The 17,112-nt window shown below is 46.8% G+C and overlaps 1 protein-coding gene across 1 annotated transcript in view; it reads right to left on the bottom strand.

Annotated features, from left to right (window-relative positions):
- Positions 1 to 1,152: 1,152 nt before the first annotated feature.
- Positions 1,153 to 17,112, bottom strand: part of PNPLA2 (patatin like phospholipase domain containing 2) — a 29,987-nt gene continuing 14,027 nt past the window's right edge. Inside the window, exons 2-9 of the mRNA XM_029963347.1 lie at positions 14,991 to 15,223; positions 14,760 to 14,825; positions 10,820 to 11,029; positions 9,838 to 9,898; positions 8,859 to 9,026; positions 8,314 to 8,446; positions 7,410 to 7,532; positions 1,153 to 6,603 (exon numbers count right to left, since the gene is read on the bottom strand). Coding sequence (XP_029819207.1) covers positions 6,339 to 6,603; positions 7,410 to 7,532; positions 8,314 to 8,446; positions 8,859 to 9,026; positions 9,838 to 9,898; positions 10,820 to 11,029; positions 14,760 to 14,825; positions 14,991 to 15,223 — 1,259 coding nt within the window. The 3' untranslated portion in view covers positions 1,153 to 6,338. The remainder of the gene's footprint in view (positions 6,604 to 7,409; positions 7,533 to 8,313; positions 8,447 to 8,858; positions 9,027 to 9,837; positions 9,899 to 10,819; positions 11,030 to 14,759; positions 14,826 to 14,990; positions 15,224 to 17,112) is intronic.

Genomic DNA, 17,112 nt, shown 5'->3' with positions numbered 1-17,112 from the left:
CGCCCTCAGCTCCCCCGCTGTGCCGGCTGCGCTGCCGGCTGCCCGCCCGGGAGTCCCTCACGGCGCTTACCCTGTCCGGGAGGGGACGGGCGGCACCTGCGGCCGCCCGGGCGGGGGAGCGGAGCCGCCGCTGGCGCCGGGGGCGGCCCCGAGCCGGAAATGAGCGGGGCGCGGGCGGGCGGGCGGGAGCCCGGGCCGTCCCGGTCCGGCCCGCGGATAAAGCGGCAACAACCCCCACCCACCGCCCCGACCCCAAACACCCCCGAGAGACGCGACAGCCGCGCACCCAGCCCCGCTCGCAGCTGCTCCTCCGGCGGAGCCGCGGACATCGCCCAGGCGGCTTTAGGAAGGAAGGAAGGATCAATTTCACCGAATTGGGGTATTTGTTATTTTGGTGGCATTAGAGGTTAAAAAAAAAAAGCTGTTCGCTTTACCAGCTGCATGCTGTAATGTTAATTACAGTTCTCGTTCCCGTCACGTGGCAGCACTTAACGAAGTCTCTTCCTAAAGTTTACTGCTGTCAAAAGCCCGGACCAAGACGAGCCCGAGTCCCGCGGCGTCCAGCAGACACCCCGCAGCGGCAACCCGCGGGCTGTGTGGGGCTATTTGCCCTGTTCCCGGGGATCCCAGCTGTGCAGCCTGGCCGCAGCTCCCTGGGCTGGCACCAGGGAAAGCCCCGACCTTCCCACAACCCAAGAGGCGGTGGTTTCCACGTGCTCCAGCTGGAGATTAACCGTGGCATACTTTGGTATCTGACCAAGAGAGGCAGACACACAACAGGCAGTACCATCTATTTCACCCACTTGTAAATAGAGCCGTAAGAGACAGGTTCGGTTTCCTCAAGAGAGGCCCTTGTAGTGGAGAACTTTAAAATTTGTGAATAACTTTTTACTGACCCTTTCACAGGTGCCAAGCACCTGCTATTCCCACAAGACGGTGCTTAAGTCCTCCCGGAAACCAGGGTTTACCCAGAAGCTCCAATAAACAGAGAGTAATAGCATGTAGGTCATTTCAGCTTGAGGAAGTCAGAACTGGAGCAAAATGCACCATTTTTTCACCTCCAGGTCAATGCCCCATTCATCACATGCTGATACATGTTTACCCTGCGATGAATCTGAAGGGTGGGGGCCCTAGCAAAACAAACCCACATCATACAGTGCATTCAAAATGTATTTAATAAACCTTTAAATAGCAAGACAATCTACCACAGCCAGGTAAATATATTGAGAAAGTTTTTATTAGAAGATATATTTCTGCCAAAATAAATAGTTACATTTTCTTCAGCAAAACATTAGAAAATAGAAATGGGAGAGAAAAAAAAGCATCAACAATTTAATACTGAACTTTTAAAGTGACTGTGAACACTACTTAGTGACATTGCCGTGTAAATATGTGACTTGTGTATGCTATTGCTGGTCTGGTTGCTGCTCTGACATCAGTAATTTCCACAGGATCTCCATCTGTATTGTGTGCTTAAGGGTCTTCTGAAACTCAGTGGCAGCAGTGGAGTCCCAGGACACATTTAGCTCAAACAGCTGGTTTAGATGCTGTTTTCAAGAGCAAGAGAAAATCCCAGAAGAAAGAGGAATTTATCTCAAGGTTACATTTCCAAGTCTTCTATTTGGAACTAGAGGTCTCCCCACTCCGTGCAGGAGGGCTGACGTGGATCCACAGAGCGAGATGGATGCAGTTGGAGGCTGTCCCAGTAGAGCTGCCTGCAGCGTGGAAATGGAGCAACATCCCACCAGTAGGCAAGGGGAAGGAGGCAGAGGAGAGGGGAGCAAGTACTGCTGCACTCAGAAAGGCAGACACTGCAGGGGCACAGAGGGCAGGCAGGCCAGAGCCCACTCTAAAGGCACAGGGTGTGTTTGGCACAAACAAGCTGGCTGACATGGCAGCCAAGTGAGATGGTCTGTTCTCTCATTGATTTAAAGGAAACACAGAAACTAAGCTTGAGAAAACTGTTGGGAAGGCCCTCTGGCTTTGGCAACGCACAGCCCTGCCACCCACCACATCTAGCACGTTTAGCAGAAATGGACCCTTAAGGGAAAAAACACATACAGCTTCAGGTATTTCTCCTAAACCACTTTGGCAAAAGTGAGAGCTCTTCTCTCAAAGAAAGTATTGAATTACTAGATTAATTTTTAAAAATTAACAAAACCACTGGGAAATATACAAGTACTAGGAACACCCCAGTGCTGTCAGACAGCAGATTCTCTTTTATTCTCTGGTCTGAGTGTTACAGGTACACAGCCCTCCAAGAAACCATGAGAAAACAATTCTAGGTGCTATACATGGTGGTCAGTATTTTCTCCTATCCCTTGAAAAATCAGCTTGTTAACAGTATTAGCAGTAGGGCAGGCAGCAAACCAAACCCAACATCCTACACACTAATTTTGGGTTACAGACCATGTCATAGGTATGGACTGTTGTACACAAAACAACTCTACAGTGTTGTGCAGGTTAGGGGCTAGTTAGATGCACAAGAAGTTCACCATTAGCCTTGTTAAAAGCAGCAAGTAATAACACAGGAAAGAGAAAAAAAAAAGTGGATTCCTGAATGCACAGACCCTTTATGTGAAACAGTGGAAACAGCAAGGGTTGGGACTCCTGCAGGAGTCCAGCAAATGCTATAAGGATAATTGGACATGGACTGCATGAACTTTTGGTCCAGGAACCTGACCTCTCTCCCACCATATACTGGAGAGCAGATAGGCCCTGGCAACCCCCTGATTGGCTGCCCAGCCACACGTTTTGCTGAAGAAGGGACTGACTGCTACAGATGACCTTGTTCCTGTGAACTTGGCGAGTGTAGGTTAATAAGCAGTGTCTGCCCAGAAGACAACTTTGCATGCCATGAGGTATACACAGAACAAAGTTTTGAAGAATTTCAGTTAGTATTATCACAATAAACACCTCCACATCTAATCCAGACTTTACCACAAGGTTTCCAGAGATTTCAAAAAGAGTGAGGTCTCATCTAGATAAGGCAGTACTGCATAACAAAAAGCTATTTCTTCAAAAGCTGCTATAACTCTTTTTCTGTATCAGTGGACAAGGTGATCTTCCCTACTTCCTTCATCCTTTATTATCTGTGATGATCAAGCAGCAAGAATTTCAAGCAAATGGGTGAAACTTCTCAAAAGAAAGATGAGGGTAGTTTGAGGTATTTTTTACAGGCCTGCAGTTCCTTTATCCTAGCCAACAAGCTATCGCTCGACAGCCATTTTATCACTTGGGCAACAAAAACAGGCAAAGAAAGGGTTTAATACAGAGTGGTGCTTTCCCAGTATCCCTTCACACCCTGCAAATTAGCATAGAAAAAACAGGAATTTCCTTGTAAAAGTTAGACCTTTATATTTAAAGCCAGGCTTTGGTTTGTGGTTACAGTTTGAAGTGTACAAAAGTTTCTCTTTCAGAAGTTACTATCATAAACTATACTCCAGATGAGGTGAAATACAAAACAAAACTCAGGCCTTTTTAGTCTCTTGAAATACATGAACCAGAACCTGCAAGCCTTCTGGGTCAAAGCACTGGAAGAAGTGGCATCAGCCCAGTCGGCACCAGACCAGTCAGTTCTGATGCAAAAGGCAAACAGAGGAAATCCAAGGGACAAGGGTGCCAAGCAGAAACTTCTTAGCACACTCTGTTGGCAAGAATATTTTGTTTCATAGTTTAGTGGTTTACATAATCACTCAGTGGTTTTACCAGTCCAGGAAGAAGGGATAAAAAAAAATAGTTGCATCATTTTCTCCACCCATATATTAACACAAAAAAGGCAGAGTCAAAAGGGCAGCAGCTTATAAACACAGCACTTTCCTTATGCAGCTTTGTCCCTCTCAGATGTTTTGCTTCAGATAAAAAGCCTTAATTTCTTGCCACTAAATATCCATATGTTCTTGCCAGTTGCTCTGTATGCATGAGGGACAAGAGATATGCCTTTGGCAAACTAAGCTGCTGTGCAGCCATTCCCCGAAAGGTAGTCCAAAACAGTGGAAGAAAAGGAATCTGACCACAAAATGAACACCTTTTCTCAATTCCAAATTTCATCAAATTCATCTGCTCCCACTAAGTGACAGTAGCTTGTTGCTGGTTCACTTCCATTAGTTACATGGATCTAGCAGTAAGTTTTTTCTGCAGGCTTTGGACAATCACAAGATTTACTTGTTTTGTAATCCAATATTCCTATTCTGATTTCAGAATCCTCCAATTTTTTCCTCTTCCTGTAGCAACTTCCCTGTTCCCTAATTGACTTAACTATGCAAAGCTTAAGACTAAATCTGACTGCGTAAATGCAGGCCCACTTTATAGGCTATGCAGGCCCTTGTGTTACATAGGTAGGTTATATCCAGAAAGGGCAGTGGGGTAATAATCTAGAGTCACAAGTTCATACTTGCACTGGCACCTCCTGGGCAGCACCACAGCTGCTCACTCCATTGCCTCCCAGCTTGGAACAGCCACTACTGAAAAGTCCCGGTGCTTATCAGAATCTCCACACAAACACCAAACCCATGCCCAGTGCACAATTGTGCTGATAGGAAACAGCACCCACCACCTCACCCACACTGTTCATGTAGACATGATGGAGCAGATTTGCTACTTTCTCCAGCTGTTAGTAGAGCTTCTGGTGTTATTTTCCCTTTCTAAATCTAAGGTGCAAAACAGAGTCTATAAATTATAAATCACTATTCCAGGTATAGGCTATGTAATCAGCTTCAGATACCCTGTCCTGCTCCCCAGCAAAGACAGCATATGTTTGCTTTGGCCAGTCGCACGCTGTTTCTGCTGGGAGAGGTAGAAGACGCCTCGTGTAGCTGGACAAGCTGCAGAAAGAGATACCAGGAGCTAGGTTTGTGTCACAGTGTGAAGACTTAAGCTTAAATACATGCAATCCCAGCAGGAAGCCATGTCTCACCCTGTGAAGAACAGGGAAGTTCATACTTCTACACAGCAAGTCACAACCAGACCACCGCTGAGAAGGCAGTGCCTTACAAGGCACAGTCCTGCCCTGCTACAGACCCACTAGCACTGGTCTTTTAAGGGGCAAGACAAGGAGTAGCCAGTTCCAAGTGGGCTGCATGTGCATCAACAGTCCCATGACTTCACTTCTGTGCTCCTGCTATTGCCAGCTGCAGAGCTGTACCTGTGGGCCACAACACAAGATGAGCAAGCTGTGAGGCTGGTGTAGCTACAAGCCTAAATCCTTCTCACTTCAAAGCCTCAACAACCAAACTTCTTGAGCGAAAAACAGATAGAAGCCTCAGTTTGGCAGGAGATCCATCCTGTATCACCCACTTGGAATTTCTCTCAGTTGTACAGTCCCTTAAGGAGCAAAGCCCAACCAACCACTATCAGAGGCAGCCACTTCCCCAGCACTTGCTGTGATACTCCACCACAAGCCTCTCTAAAATAACATGCCCTGCACAATCTCACCTTCCTACAAGCACTTCACATTGCTTCAGCTGCTAAGCTAATCCTGAGATAGTCAGGCTAAGGTTTTCCAGGGCAAACCCACACTAATTCCATTCACACTGACAGGAATGGAGCCTCAAATTTAACGTTTCCCTGGGAAAAAAAAATAAATCTGTCAATTACTTCTTTAAATAAGCTCAATGACTTACTTAACACTCAGAGTTCAAGTTGCAGCAGTTCCTTGAGTACAAAAGTCAAAAAGGGAGAGACCATTACAACATGAATCACGGAAAATACATAACTTTTCTACACTTTTCCAGTTCCAGTGCAGTCTGCAGCAGGGCCAGCTCTGGCTTCCAGTGTGGATGCAGTTAGGAGAGAAAGGAAAGGACATGGTTTCAGCAAAGAAGAAACTCAAGAGGAGATTTGGAAGCCACGAGAAAAATTGGTTTGGCAAGAGGCTACTTCATATTTCAGTAGCACAAAGAGCTAAGGGATGCCAGATGATTTAAGGAAAAGAACCGAGACACATGCTCTGAAAAACAAAGGAAGCTAAAAGCTGTATGAACTTGAGAGCGTCATCTACATCCTGATTATTTTGCGGTAAAAAGCCAACGGCAATTCAAAGTGCACTATTTGGGAGAGCCCAGCTGAGTCAGCATCAGCCTGGCCACAGGCAATGGCCAGGCCTCAATGCAAGTCTAGAACAAGGTATCAGCCTGTGTGTGCCTTTGAACACAGAGATCCCTTGCCTGGCCCAGTGGGCAACAAATGGCTACAGTCAATTCCACCAGTCTCTATCCTGGGGAAGTCCCCTTTGCAGCATATTCAGAAGCACAGGGCAGCCTGCTGCTGAGGGATGAGACTGGTCCCACCCGGTGTCCGCTCCCCTTCCCACCCACCCTCATCCCCTCACGGCAGCAGGATCAGAAGAGTGGCAGGCACTCTTTTGCACAGTCTAGAGGTGGAAGCTTGATCTGCAACCCTTCCCGAGGGAAGAGGGAGGCCTGCATGTCCACATTGATGCAGAGTAAGCCCAGCATGAGCTGGCGCTGGTACTCCTCCCACTTCATCATGACATCAGACACGGAACGAGTGCTTCTCATCCACACGGGCAGTGCTTCACCACAAGGTGGCGAGGAAGGAATTGGCAGGCTCTGGGGCCCTCCAAGCTCGAGGTGATAGTAAAGCCTGAAAGACAAATACATGCAAAGGATCAGTACATGGCAAGGCTTGAGCAGGTACCAGACCAGAGCTCCAGAACCACAGCCCTATTTCGTACTACCACTGACTGCATGACTGTAGTCAGAAGTCTGTGTGTGTGCCTGTTTTCCTCCTCACAACTCAGCTCTTGTGGATAAGAATCACACCCTTGTACTAGGATCCAAATCACAGCCAGGACCCTCTGCCTACCACTCTGATCTCTTCCTACCTTCACTCACATAACAGTCTTGCCACAGCCTCAAGCCATGGGCTGTTGCAGGGCATTCAGTTCATAAGCACAGAAACACACACAGACCCAAAGCACTGTCTCGTTTGGAAACTGTTGTTTCTTAGCCACCACATTGCCTCCCCACCCTAAACCAGGCCGAGATCTTGAGGCAGAAGAGGTCGTTTGAACACAAGTACTTCTTGGAAGGGACTTTTGGGGGACCCTGGGCCAGAAAATGCCACAAAGACAAGCACCTCTGTCTTCTATAGGGAGCATACAACAAACTAGAATGCTATTTTAATCAGACTTACATCTTCTGCCCTGTTGCTAAAGTGACAGTTTCATTACAGGGTCTGCCCTATAATGGGAAGAAGGAAGGAGGCCTTGTGCTTAGTCTATCAGAAGCCAAGAGGCCATGGACTAGATTTACATTTCAGGTTGGGTGGTAAATCCTTCTGGTCAATTTGTGCCTTACTTGCTCTGCTCCAAAGGAATTGAATATCTAGAATTCAAAGGTCAAAGGAGGACTCGTCCATAACAGTGCTGTGAAGGAAAGCAGCCATACCTGGCTGAAAGATGGCTGCCCAGTTTCTTCTTAGCTTTCTTCACAAAGTAGTTGCAGATTTCAATAATCTGCTCTCTCATCCATCTAATATCCTCAGGAATATCTGGGAGCCATTCCAGCAGCCTGTAAAGAGACCAGAGACAACCGTTAGCTGCACCACATAAAGGAACAGGATGAAAAGAATGCCAGTTTTGCCTCTGCTCAATTATTTTTAGTGACAAATGTGTTGAGGCATTTACACTACCATTCACAGAACTAAGAGGGAGAAGCTGTGAAGGTTGAGAATAGCCCAGAAGATTATTCTTCACATTTTCTGTCTGCACTTTCTATATTTTTCATCCAATTTCAGATTTGGAAAGTGTTTTTCTCTAGCCTTTCTATCTGTAAGGAGATAGTTTGTGCAACTTTTCATAGGATGCTTCATACTAAGAACAAGCCTGACAAATCTTCTTCCCAGCTGTGTACGAATAGAGCTGGAAATGGTTGGGACTACTCTACCCCTCACTCCAAAGGGAAACAGCCTCTTGTGTGGTTCCTAATTTCATTCCTGCACTCCCAGATCAGAAGTTTCTCTCAAGGTTCAAAAATTTACCACCATTTTCTAGGGCAAGTTCCAGCACACAGCCATCTTCCTTCACGCTGGAAGTATTGGCTGTAACTAAATGATGCAGGAAGATAGGAAAAGTTGTGGGTTCTTGGTTTTTCTGTGTGGTTTGTTTTTTTGGGGGGTTGGGGTTTTTTTTCCCCCTTATGTCTGGTAATTGTTGGGAACTCCTTCCCCAGGAACTCTGGCACTCCAGAATTAGAGAGGATCCTACTCTTTGTCCATTCATGCTCCACCAGCTACATCAAACACTTTTCTGCACTGGGAAGAGCCCTGCTGAGGGACCAGCTGAAGGTTTACCTGACAGTGAAGGAAACTGCAGACTCCAGAGGCAGCATATAGGGCACCATCATCGCCGTGGCCACGCGTACAGGCAGCATGTTGGTGAGGCCAGTCAAGAAACTTCTTCTTTCAGCACAAGCCTCCAGAAGAGCTGAAGGCAGAAGAAAATATGGCTGAAACCCCCTAGTAGGTCTATCTCTTTCCTTGTCATACCCCAGAAGTTACCCAGCCTGAGGTCTCCCCTCGCCACCTTCCCTATCTTAAGCAAGTATTGCTCAGGTTAGTGATTCCCTGAGCACAGCTGAGAACAACAGCTTTTAGCTCTATCAGACTCCAGAGCAGCAAGCAACAGGATTCCCTCCTCTCCTTACCATGCAGAACACTGTCAAAGGAGTCAACCTCTCCCAATCCAGCCCTGACAGGGCAAGCTACAACTTCATCTAAGAGACCCCCAATTCTATCTAACCATCAACAGGTGCTGGTCCGGTCCCTGGGTATGGCCAAGTCCAGCCATCAGCAATAACTACACATTCCAGTGATCCTCTGAATCCTTTGAATTATACCTTGGTTCAGTCTGGGAGGCAAGTGTTCGAAGATGTGCTCTTCAACAACAGCAAGGGCAGTATTTTCCTCTAGTTGGTCCTCAGCTTCTGTTTCTTCCTCTTTCTTCTCTCCTGGGGGAGCTTCTATGGCAAGAAGAGGACCGGCAGGACTTGGACGATGAAGGAGACCTGAAAAGAGAAGTCATACCTTAAGAAGGATTCAAACTGGCTGTCCTGCCTTGCTTGGCCTTTAGAGTATTAGTCCTCCCTTCACCCTAATTCCCCTGAGGCTGAGGCCTTACCCAGCCTCTTTAGCTTCTGTCGTCTGTAATGCTTACCACACTGAGCTAGAAACCTTGCTGCTATAAGATAATTCTCTCTTTCCCCACCAGAAATTCTCACATTTCCCCTTTACATTCTGCAGAGTGCTGTTTGGCAGAGTTTTGTTGCTCAAATCTGCCAGCCACCCATCTTGCAGGCAAGATTTCCCTCCTGCAGCACAATCCACACACACAGCTGTATGACCGTTGTTATCCCAGTTATTCCGGTTCAAATCTGGGAGCAGAAAGTGCCTGATCCACTGTCTATGGACACGAGGTGGCAGCAAGCACACACCGACCGCTACAGCAGCTGGAGGCAAGAGCCCAGGGCTGGCACATGACAGCAGTGACACAGCAGCACTTTGTTGGGGCTGCTGAGGGCAGCATTACACATAGCCCAGCTGCATGTGCAAAGGAGCAGGGTATTTGCAGGAGGTCCAAATGGCACTGGTTGGTGCTCAGCAACTGTGCTGGTAAATGCAAAGGTGACCACTCCACCTCTGCTTCCTGAAGAGCTAAAATAGCCTTATTAATGAAAATTCCATATCCCAGTATCTGAGGCACAGTTCAGTTCTGCACTTCTGCCTTTCATATGCACAATCGACTACCCTCAAAGCCAAGGCACCAAGCCTGGCACAGAACAGGCAAGTCAGCCCACCCTACAACACCCAGTGCTTTACCATTCTTCTTCAGGAAGTGCAGTGCATCCCGATAGCCCTGCTTGCACATATCCCGCAGCACCTGTGGGCAGAGGAAGGGAAGAGTAAGTCATTTGGAAACTGGCTGAGCAGAGAAAACACCCAGCTCAATGCTGGCTTTAGAGGAATTCTCCTGACTCCTGAGCTATCCCAAGAACAAGTCTCATTCTTGCCAGGTCTTCCCAGGCTTTGAGCAGGACTGGGAGGTATAACATGAATACACTGGATATGGGAATCACAAGATAATTTAGATTGGAAGGGACACCTGGAATCCTACCTAAGTATGAGCTTAAGAGTTGCAGCCACCTCATTTCCCCACTCAGAGCTGATGCAGCTGTGGGCAGCCTTCAGCCAGTCACTCTGACAAGAAGGCCAGAATACCTGCAGATGCCAGGAAGGGCCACTGTGTTTGCAAATAAGGCCATCTAAGACTAGAGAGGGGGTGGGAACAAACTTGCTCAAGTAATTCAGCACATGAATGCATGCTTATTATGCCCAAATGTCAGGGCTCTCTGGCATTAACATTTCCTCAGAAGGACACAAAGCTGTTTGCAGTGCCACCTGCTCCACTTGCACTTTTTAGGAGACAGGCACTAGCTTCAGGCTGGCAGCTCCATCCTGACCTTAAAACATCCTCAAGTGCACATTGGTTCTGATGGCTGATACATCTTTGTCTAAAGTGAGCCTGATTTCTTGCCAGCTCTACTCTAAAGAGAGCAACATGGGTATACTTCCCAAGTAACTGCTACCCTCTAAATTCCAGATGTTCTAGTAGCAAAAGCAAATCAATCCATCCATATGACCTTGTGCAGATACTCAAGGTTTGCCAAGGCACTGGGTTGATAATGTCAAAATTAAAAACCAGATAAACAGAAGATACAAAACTAACAGTGTCTGGAATGTTCTTCTGCTAAAGTGCAAGCAGAGTCTGTTCCCCAACTTCTAGTGTATCCAGGAAACTCACCTGTGGCTCTGGAGGAAACAAGGCCTTTGAGAGGCGGTAGAGGTTGCGAAGGTTGAACTGGATGCTTGTATTGGTGACTCTCAGCTCATGCATGTTTGTGGAACTGTCCCGTGGACAGATATCACTCTCTCCCGAGAATGGAGACACTGTGATTGTGTTCTTCAGCTCATATTGTGGCAAATTGTCAGAAATCCCTCCATCAACGTATCTCTGAAATCAAGACAAATGCAGCAATCTTCATTCTCCTAACTGATCAAGCAGCCTTTTTACTGTGTCCCTCTTCCTATTTGCGCCAACAACATGGGAAGAGTATGGAGTACATCCACCAGCAGTGGAGGAGTCACAATGAGTGACAGCATAGCTGTGTTGCCTATAATCTCCTTTTACTATGTGCTTTTCCTCCTATGGTTGACTGTGTTGGTTGTAAGTATTCAATAAGAAAAGCATATTCACTTGTGTGACTGCTGACTTACATCTCCTATGGGGTTTGACTACTGTCCAATTAAATAATAATACACACCAACAACCACCTGCAGTGCAAATTAGCACTGATCTAAGCTGTCACACCGTGACATTGTGCCATTTTTCACTTGTGTTTAAAGTGCATAAGCTCAGACACAAGTCCCCACTGGCAGAAGGCTTGTTACCTAAGAGTGAAAATGACTGATTTGTTGGTAGCAGGCTTATCAAGCAGCAATCTCAACACATGCATACACATTGGGAATCAACTTGCTGTGGTGTGATAACAGAGCACATGGGACTTGGGTTTTGCTCTTAACAGGAACCCTCTTATCAGAGAATGTTCTGTACTTATATACCATAAGCACATTTGTGTTACCCTTGCAGGAAGGGCAACCCCAGTAGCATGTTCTCAAAATATTCGTTGGAACCTATAATTGCACAAGGAGCTGAGCAAGTCAATCCCTATCACAGGAATTTGGCAGAGTAAGCAACATGCAAAACCTAAAAGCAAAAGAGCAGGAAGTTTGAGACCTTTGCACAGCAACAACTCCAGCTCTTGCAAACCTCAATTACAGAAGAGTCCTGTCAGTTTTGTATCAGAGTTGATCCTGCCATTTACTGCCTGGATTCCTTCCCTTTGGACAGGTTCAAACACAAATCATTATACAGGGGCTACACAGTCCCATAGGTAGGAGCTGTAACATCTTTCAGCTCTCTGATGGGTGATGAGCTGAGCTGGTATGTCTAAACCCAGGCAGAGCATGGAAATGCTGACTGGGAGAGGAGGTGCTCCATTCTGCATCCTGCTTCCCGTTGTCTCAGGTAGACTGACCACCAACAGCCTTCTGCTGCACAGTGCCTAAGAAAACACCAGATGTGTTGCCTGGAGGGTGCTTTGCAATTTGTTCTCTCTTGCTCTGGATGGCAGACAAGACAGAGAACTCTCCAAGCAGCTCATCTGAGCCTGGGGAGCAGTTTGCAGGCTCCTAGTCTGAAAGCAGTCAAATTCAGCTATAGGAATCCACCTGGATTTGGACAGTGAAGAATGTGGAAGGACAGGCTAGATTAAACTGAAGGATGAGTACACCCTCTCAGAAACTGTAACACTTAGCTTGCTTACAGGATGCTTTCCAGACAACAGAGGTGCCAACAATCAGTTGAACCCTCTCCTCCTTCTAAAGTGGCCAGCGGTGTTCCCTAAGCCAAAAGCAACCACAGCCAACTGTCATTGTCATCCTTTCCCCAAAGCTGCTCCACTGAAAGTCAGACTAGACACAGCTAGACCTGGAGACATCTGGCTGACTCCCTCTGCAAGGATGAGATCATGACAGGTTGAGTGGGAAGAGGACAGAGCAAAGCAGGTAGCATTCCACTTTCTTTAAAGAAAAAGGAGGTTAAGTGTTTTGGCCACTTGGACAACACTAGCTTTGCACTAAGGATGCAGAAAGACACGTTTCCCTGAGGGTGGCAGCATGAGTGCACGGATGCCATTAGAAAAAAGGCTCAACTACAATAAGGCTGACAGGCAAAGCCTTCTCACTCCACAGAAAGTCAGGAGTACACATGCACACCCTACTCTTTGGTCCACCACTTCCCAAGCAATGCTGATTACCATTCCTTAGTAAAGCTCAGCTACCACTTCTCTGGATTTGCCTGAACCTCCAGCAACCCAAGCCTAACCACTCTCCAGTCTCCCACAAAACCCCAAACAGCTCAGAGCCACAGGCTGGAACCACCAATTGCTTGCAGGCATAAGCAGCAGCTTTAGGGGATGGTTTGTGGACTGGGGTGCCCACTTCCATTCCCTTACTGTGTCCTCCCATGCACAGGGCCCCCTCACTCACATGATCTGACAATCAGCTTTGTGACCCTTGGTAGTGGTTCTCACTCATGTGCTGCAGGCAGTTCACAGCTACAGCATGTGTTGGCAGGTCAGTTACTGACCCTTCCACTCCTCAGTATTTAAGAATTTCTTTTTCCTCCCCCACCCATCTCCATCATCCACTCCATGGGGCTACCAGACCTCAGAGAAGTGAACACTAGAAAAAAAATTAGGAGGAAGGCAGAATATAGATTTTGTACCTTGCACACAATCCTGTCACCTTGAAAACTGGTCCTTATGCCAGACCTGTCAGCTTATCTCGTGGCAAATACAGTCACTACAGGCAAGCTAGGAACCATGCAGTCCTGTTTCAAAACCATTTCCCAAGCTCATACCCAACCAATTTAACCTTTTCCCTTGTCAGCAACCCCCTTCAGAGCCATGCTTTTCTGGGGAAGAGGTAGGAATTAATTTCTTCATCTCATATTCCCTCCCCACCTTTCCCCATGAGAAGTCATCCCTCCATGTGCCAGGGCAGCTGCACATTCCAGAAATCCCAATGCGGTACAGAGTTTTGGAATGTTGAGATTTTTGCCTGATCCACACTGACCTCAATTAGCCTCAAAGAGGTGTAAGGCAAGAGCCACTGCTATGCTCCCACCAGCTATGGAGAAAAAGCCCTGCCTGCAGCTGCTGAGCAAATACCAAACCATTACTGATTCTGTCACCTCTGAAGGGCTGGACATTGGACATCTCTTCCAGGTCATTTCCCTGCCCAGCATGTTTACACAAGACAAAACCAGCCAAGTTGTGTATTATGCAGGAGCAAAACAGACCTCGTTCTTAGGACAAAGGTAGCAGTGGAAGCAGATTTGATGCTGTGCTCTGACAGAGGCATTTTGGTCAGGCCACTTTTGAGAAACCAGGGCACACATACTTTAACAGCAGTTCTCCCTCTCCTTTTGACTATTTAGTTCACAAAACCCCTGCCTTTTAACCTGTACATTAACCTATGTAGCACAGAGGAGTGCAAGCTCAGCTGAGGCCCTTAAAGCCCTTTCTGCAATATTCAGAAATGCTCCAGGCTCTGCACAGCTTTCAAATGCCTTCATTTCTAACATGCAAACACAGCAGGAGAAGTTGCTCTTGGACAGCATTGGACAGGACTTAAAGAAAGCTCTGGCAGGCAGCAGAACATTATTGTCAGGGAAAGGACAGGAAGAACTCCATGGAAAAGAGGGCTGGTATCCATACCACTAGTTAAAATCCCACAGAAAGTGTCAGGCACATGTTAGAGGGACTACGCTCGTGACTTCTATCCGAGACCCAAGTTCTTTCCATGTGCAGATGGTTGGAGCCTCAGTGATGGAGAGCACTGTACCATGCAGCCATGAGAACCATCTGCTAAGCCAGCCAGCCCTCACCCACACTGCTATATATTACTATCATGTTAAATCCGTTTATAGCCAACTGTGGGCAGCAACAGAAAGAAACTTCCACTGTTGTAAACTATTTATTTGGGAAGTTCTCATGTCTCTTCAGGTTAAATGCTGCCAGCACACAAGCAATAAGATTGCCAAAACTGAGTATCAGCATTTCTGCCTTCTTATTAATTATTATGTGATTTAATGAAGGACCACCCTAAGTCTTACTTACCACTCCACGCAAAGTTGGAGGTATCAGCCCACAGTAGACGGGGATAAAGGTGCTGCAGACACAGGCCTGAGGGAGAAAGAGATCCAGAATTTAAGAATCACAAAGCCTACTGAAACTATTACTCTTCCCAGAACATCACACTGCCATGTGCTGACAATTATACTCCAGTACTAAGGATATTTGAAGATCAAGGCATTTCTGCCTAGCCCTCTGCAGTAAGTTTTCATTCACCTGGATCAGTTCCTCCTTGGAATTGAAGTCTGAAAGTATCACATTTTCTCCATCGGAGACCCGTGTCAGGGAAATACCCAAACGTCCTGCTGCAACCTCATGCCCGTTCTCTGGCACGGTCTTGGACAGACAGATCCGAATGGTCTTCACCAAGTTGAAAGAGGGATGGAGTGGGCCCAAGAACCTCTTCCGGGCTTCTTTTGACACCCGAATAATGCTGGCACCAGCCTCACCTGCAACAAGAGGAAGACAAATGCACCATGAAATCCTAGCAAAACCAGTCTTCTCCTTTACAAAACTAAGCATGGAAAAGCCTCGTTCCCAGCTTTACTCAGAGGTTTCTCCCCACTGATATACAATTCAAACCAAAAGGCTGTTACAGGTGGTATTACAGAAGTCATGGAAGTTTGCTGTCTTGGCCCTTACGCTCCCCCATCACAAAGAGCTACCCTTCTCTCATGTATGTTTTACAAAGTCAGGGAAGATGACATGCATCTGGTGAAGGCCTCACACCTTTTCTTAGATGCTGCTTCACTGGCCAGTGCAGGGCTGGTGAAAACAGACTAAGAAAGGAAACAAGGCAGATACTTTAATAGCTTTGAGCTTATGGCTAAATCCACTAAAACCTTTCTAGAAACCATCTTTCTCTTGATGGGGAGAAAAAAAGTCAAAGCTAAGCAAAAGCGCCAGTAAACAGGAACGTTGGTGCTTTCCAGCTAAAGTGATCTCAATTCTGCTGTGAAATGCCACATCTCAGGTAAGATGGACTAAAGCTCCATTAAGGATTTTAGGGACTCTGTGACTTACTGTGTCCAATTCCACAGCACTAAAATAGGCCCCGATGGGAAGCAGGACTCATGAAGGCACGCTTGCTTTACCCTTTCACACAGTGACAAACACAGCACAGAAGGGAAGGCATCTGCTAAGCCCATTATCTCACGGTCACTAGCAGCCTGATCTGGCAAGTGCAGAGCTCTCCAGTGGGAAAGAAGGGATGGGAGGAAACAAAAATATCAACCTAAGCCAAACCCTCAACATCCAGCATGTTGCCCTTTGCACACACTAACTGCTGCTTCCAAACACATCTCCTAGTCATGGTGAGATACAACAGTTCCTCTAAGTACCAGCTAATTGCTGCACTCGCAGCAGTGTCAGGAATATACATGTGAGAATAATTAAAAAAAACCCAGGAGAAACGAGAGATGCTTTCACAAATGAAGATTTCTCTCCAATCAAACTGATTCCTGGAGAAAGATGAAAGACTATCAGTTCAAGCCAACTGGAAGTCCCTCCATTTCGCTCTCCCATCCAGTCTTTCAATTGCAGAAGGGAGGCAGCAGAATGAAAGAACTCAAGTTAGACCCAGGTTAATAAATACAACAAGATAAGAGCAACACCCTCAATGCTATGTTGACACATCCCACTCTTTTGCAATACACGTGTGCCAGCAGCATGTTTTCCATCAATGCAGCCTGGGAACGTGATTCTGTGCTTAGGAAACCCATCAACACCAGTAGCTAAAGCACGCAGAGAACTGGACCTTTGACCACGACCAGAGACTCTGAGGTCAGGATTTTTAGGCACTGTGAGGTAGCAACTTAGCAGAAAAGCCAAAGTTCCCTCCTCTGAAGCAATATTTAGCACTATAATCCCAGTCTTCAGTCCTAGAGCAATGTTTAGCAGTCTAATTCTGTTCTTACTTACTCAATTAGCAGTAAGCCATTGAGCCCAGCCTGTTCCAGTTAGTAGCCACATGGTTCAACATCCTTCCCAACATGAAGGAAGTCAGCCTCACGGAAATCACACTTTATAAGCACCATGACATTAGCACTCATAATGCTCCCTTTAGACATCTTTCACATCAGACAAGGGGAGGAAAGACACAGAAAGAAACTGCAAAAGAGCCAAAACCTGAACAAATCCCAGCCCAGTACCTTGGCCACATGACCCCAGGAAACTCCTCTGCACTGAGTGCATTGCAGGGAATTGCTGGCTTAGCTGAAAAACTCAGTGTGAGGGTGGGTGTTGAGCATGCAGCTGAGGGGAGACACCCTATGTGCAGAGGCCATGCTGAGGGGAGAGTAAGGGGCAGTGTCACCCAAGGGATGGTGCTTAGAGAAGA

Source organism: Manacus vitellinus, unplaced genomic scaffold (genome assembly GCF_001715985.3).
Source record: "Manacus vitellinus isolate BGI_N305 unplaced genomic scaffold, ASM171598v3 scaffold_59_pilon, whole genome shotgun sequence".
NCBI classification, from domain to species: Eukaryota; Metazoa; Chordata; class Aves; order Passeriformes; family Pipridae; genus Manacus; species Manacus vitellinus.
This window is presented reverse-complemented; position numbering and strand designations above follow the sequence as displayed.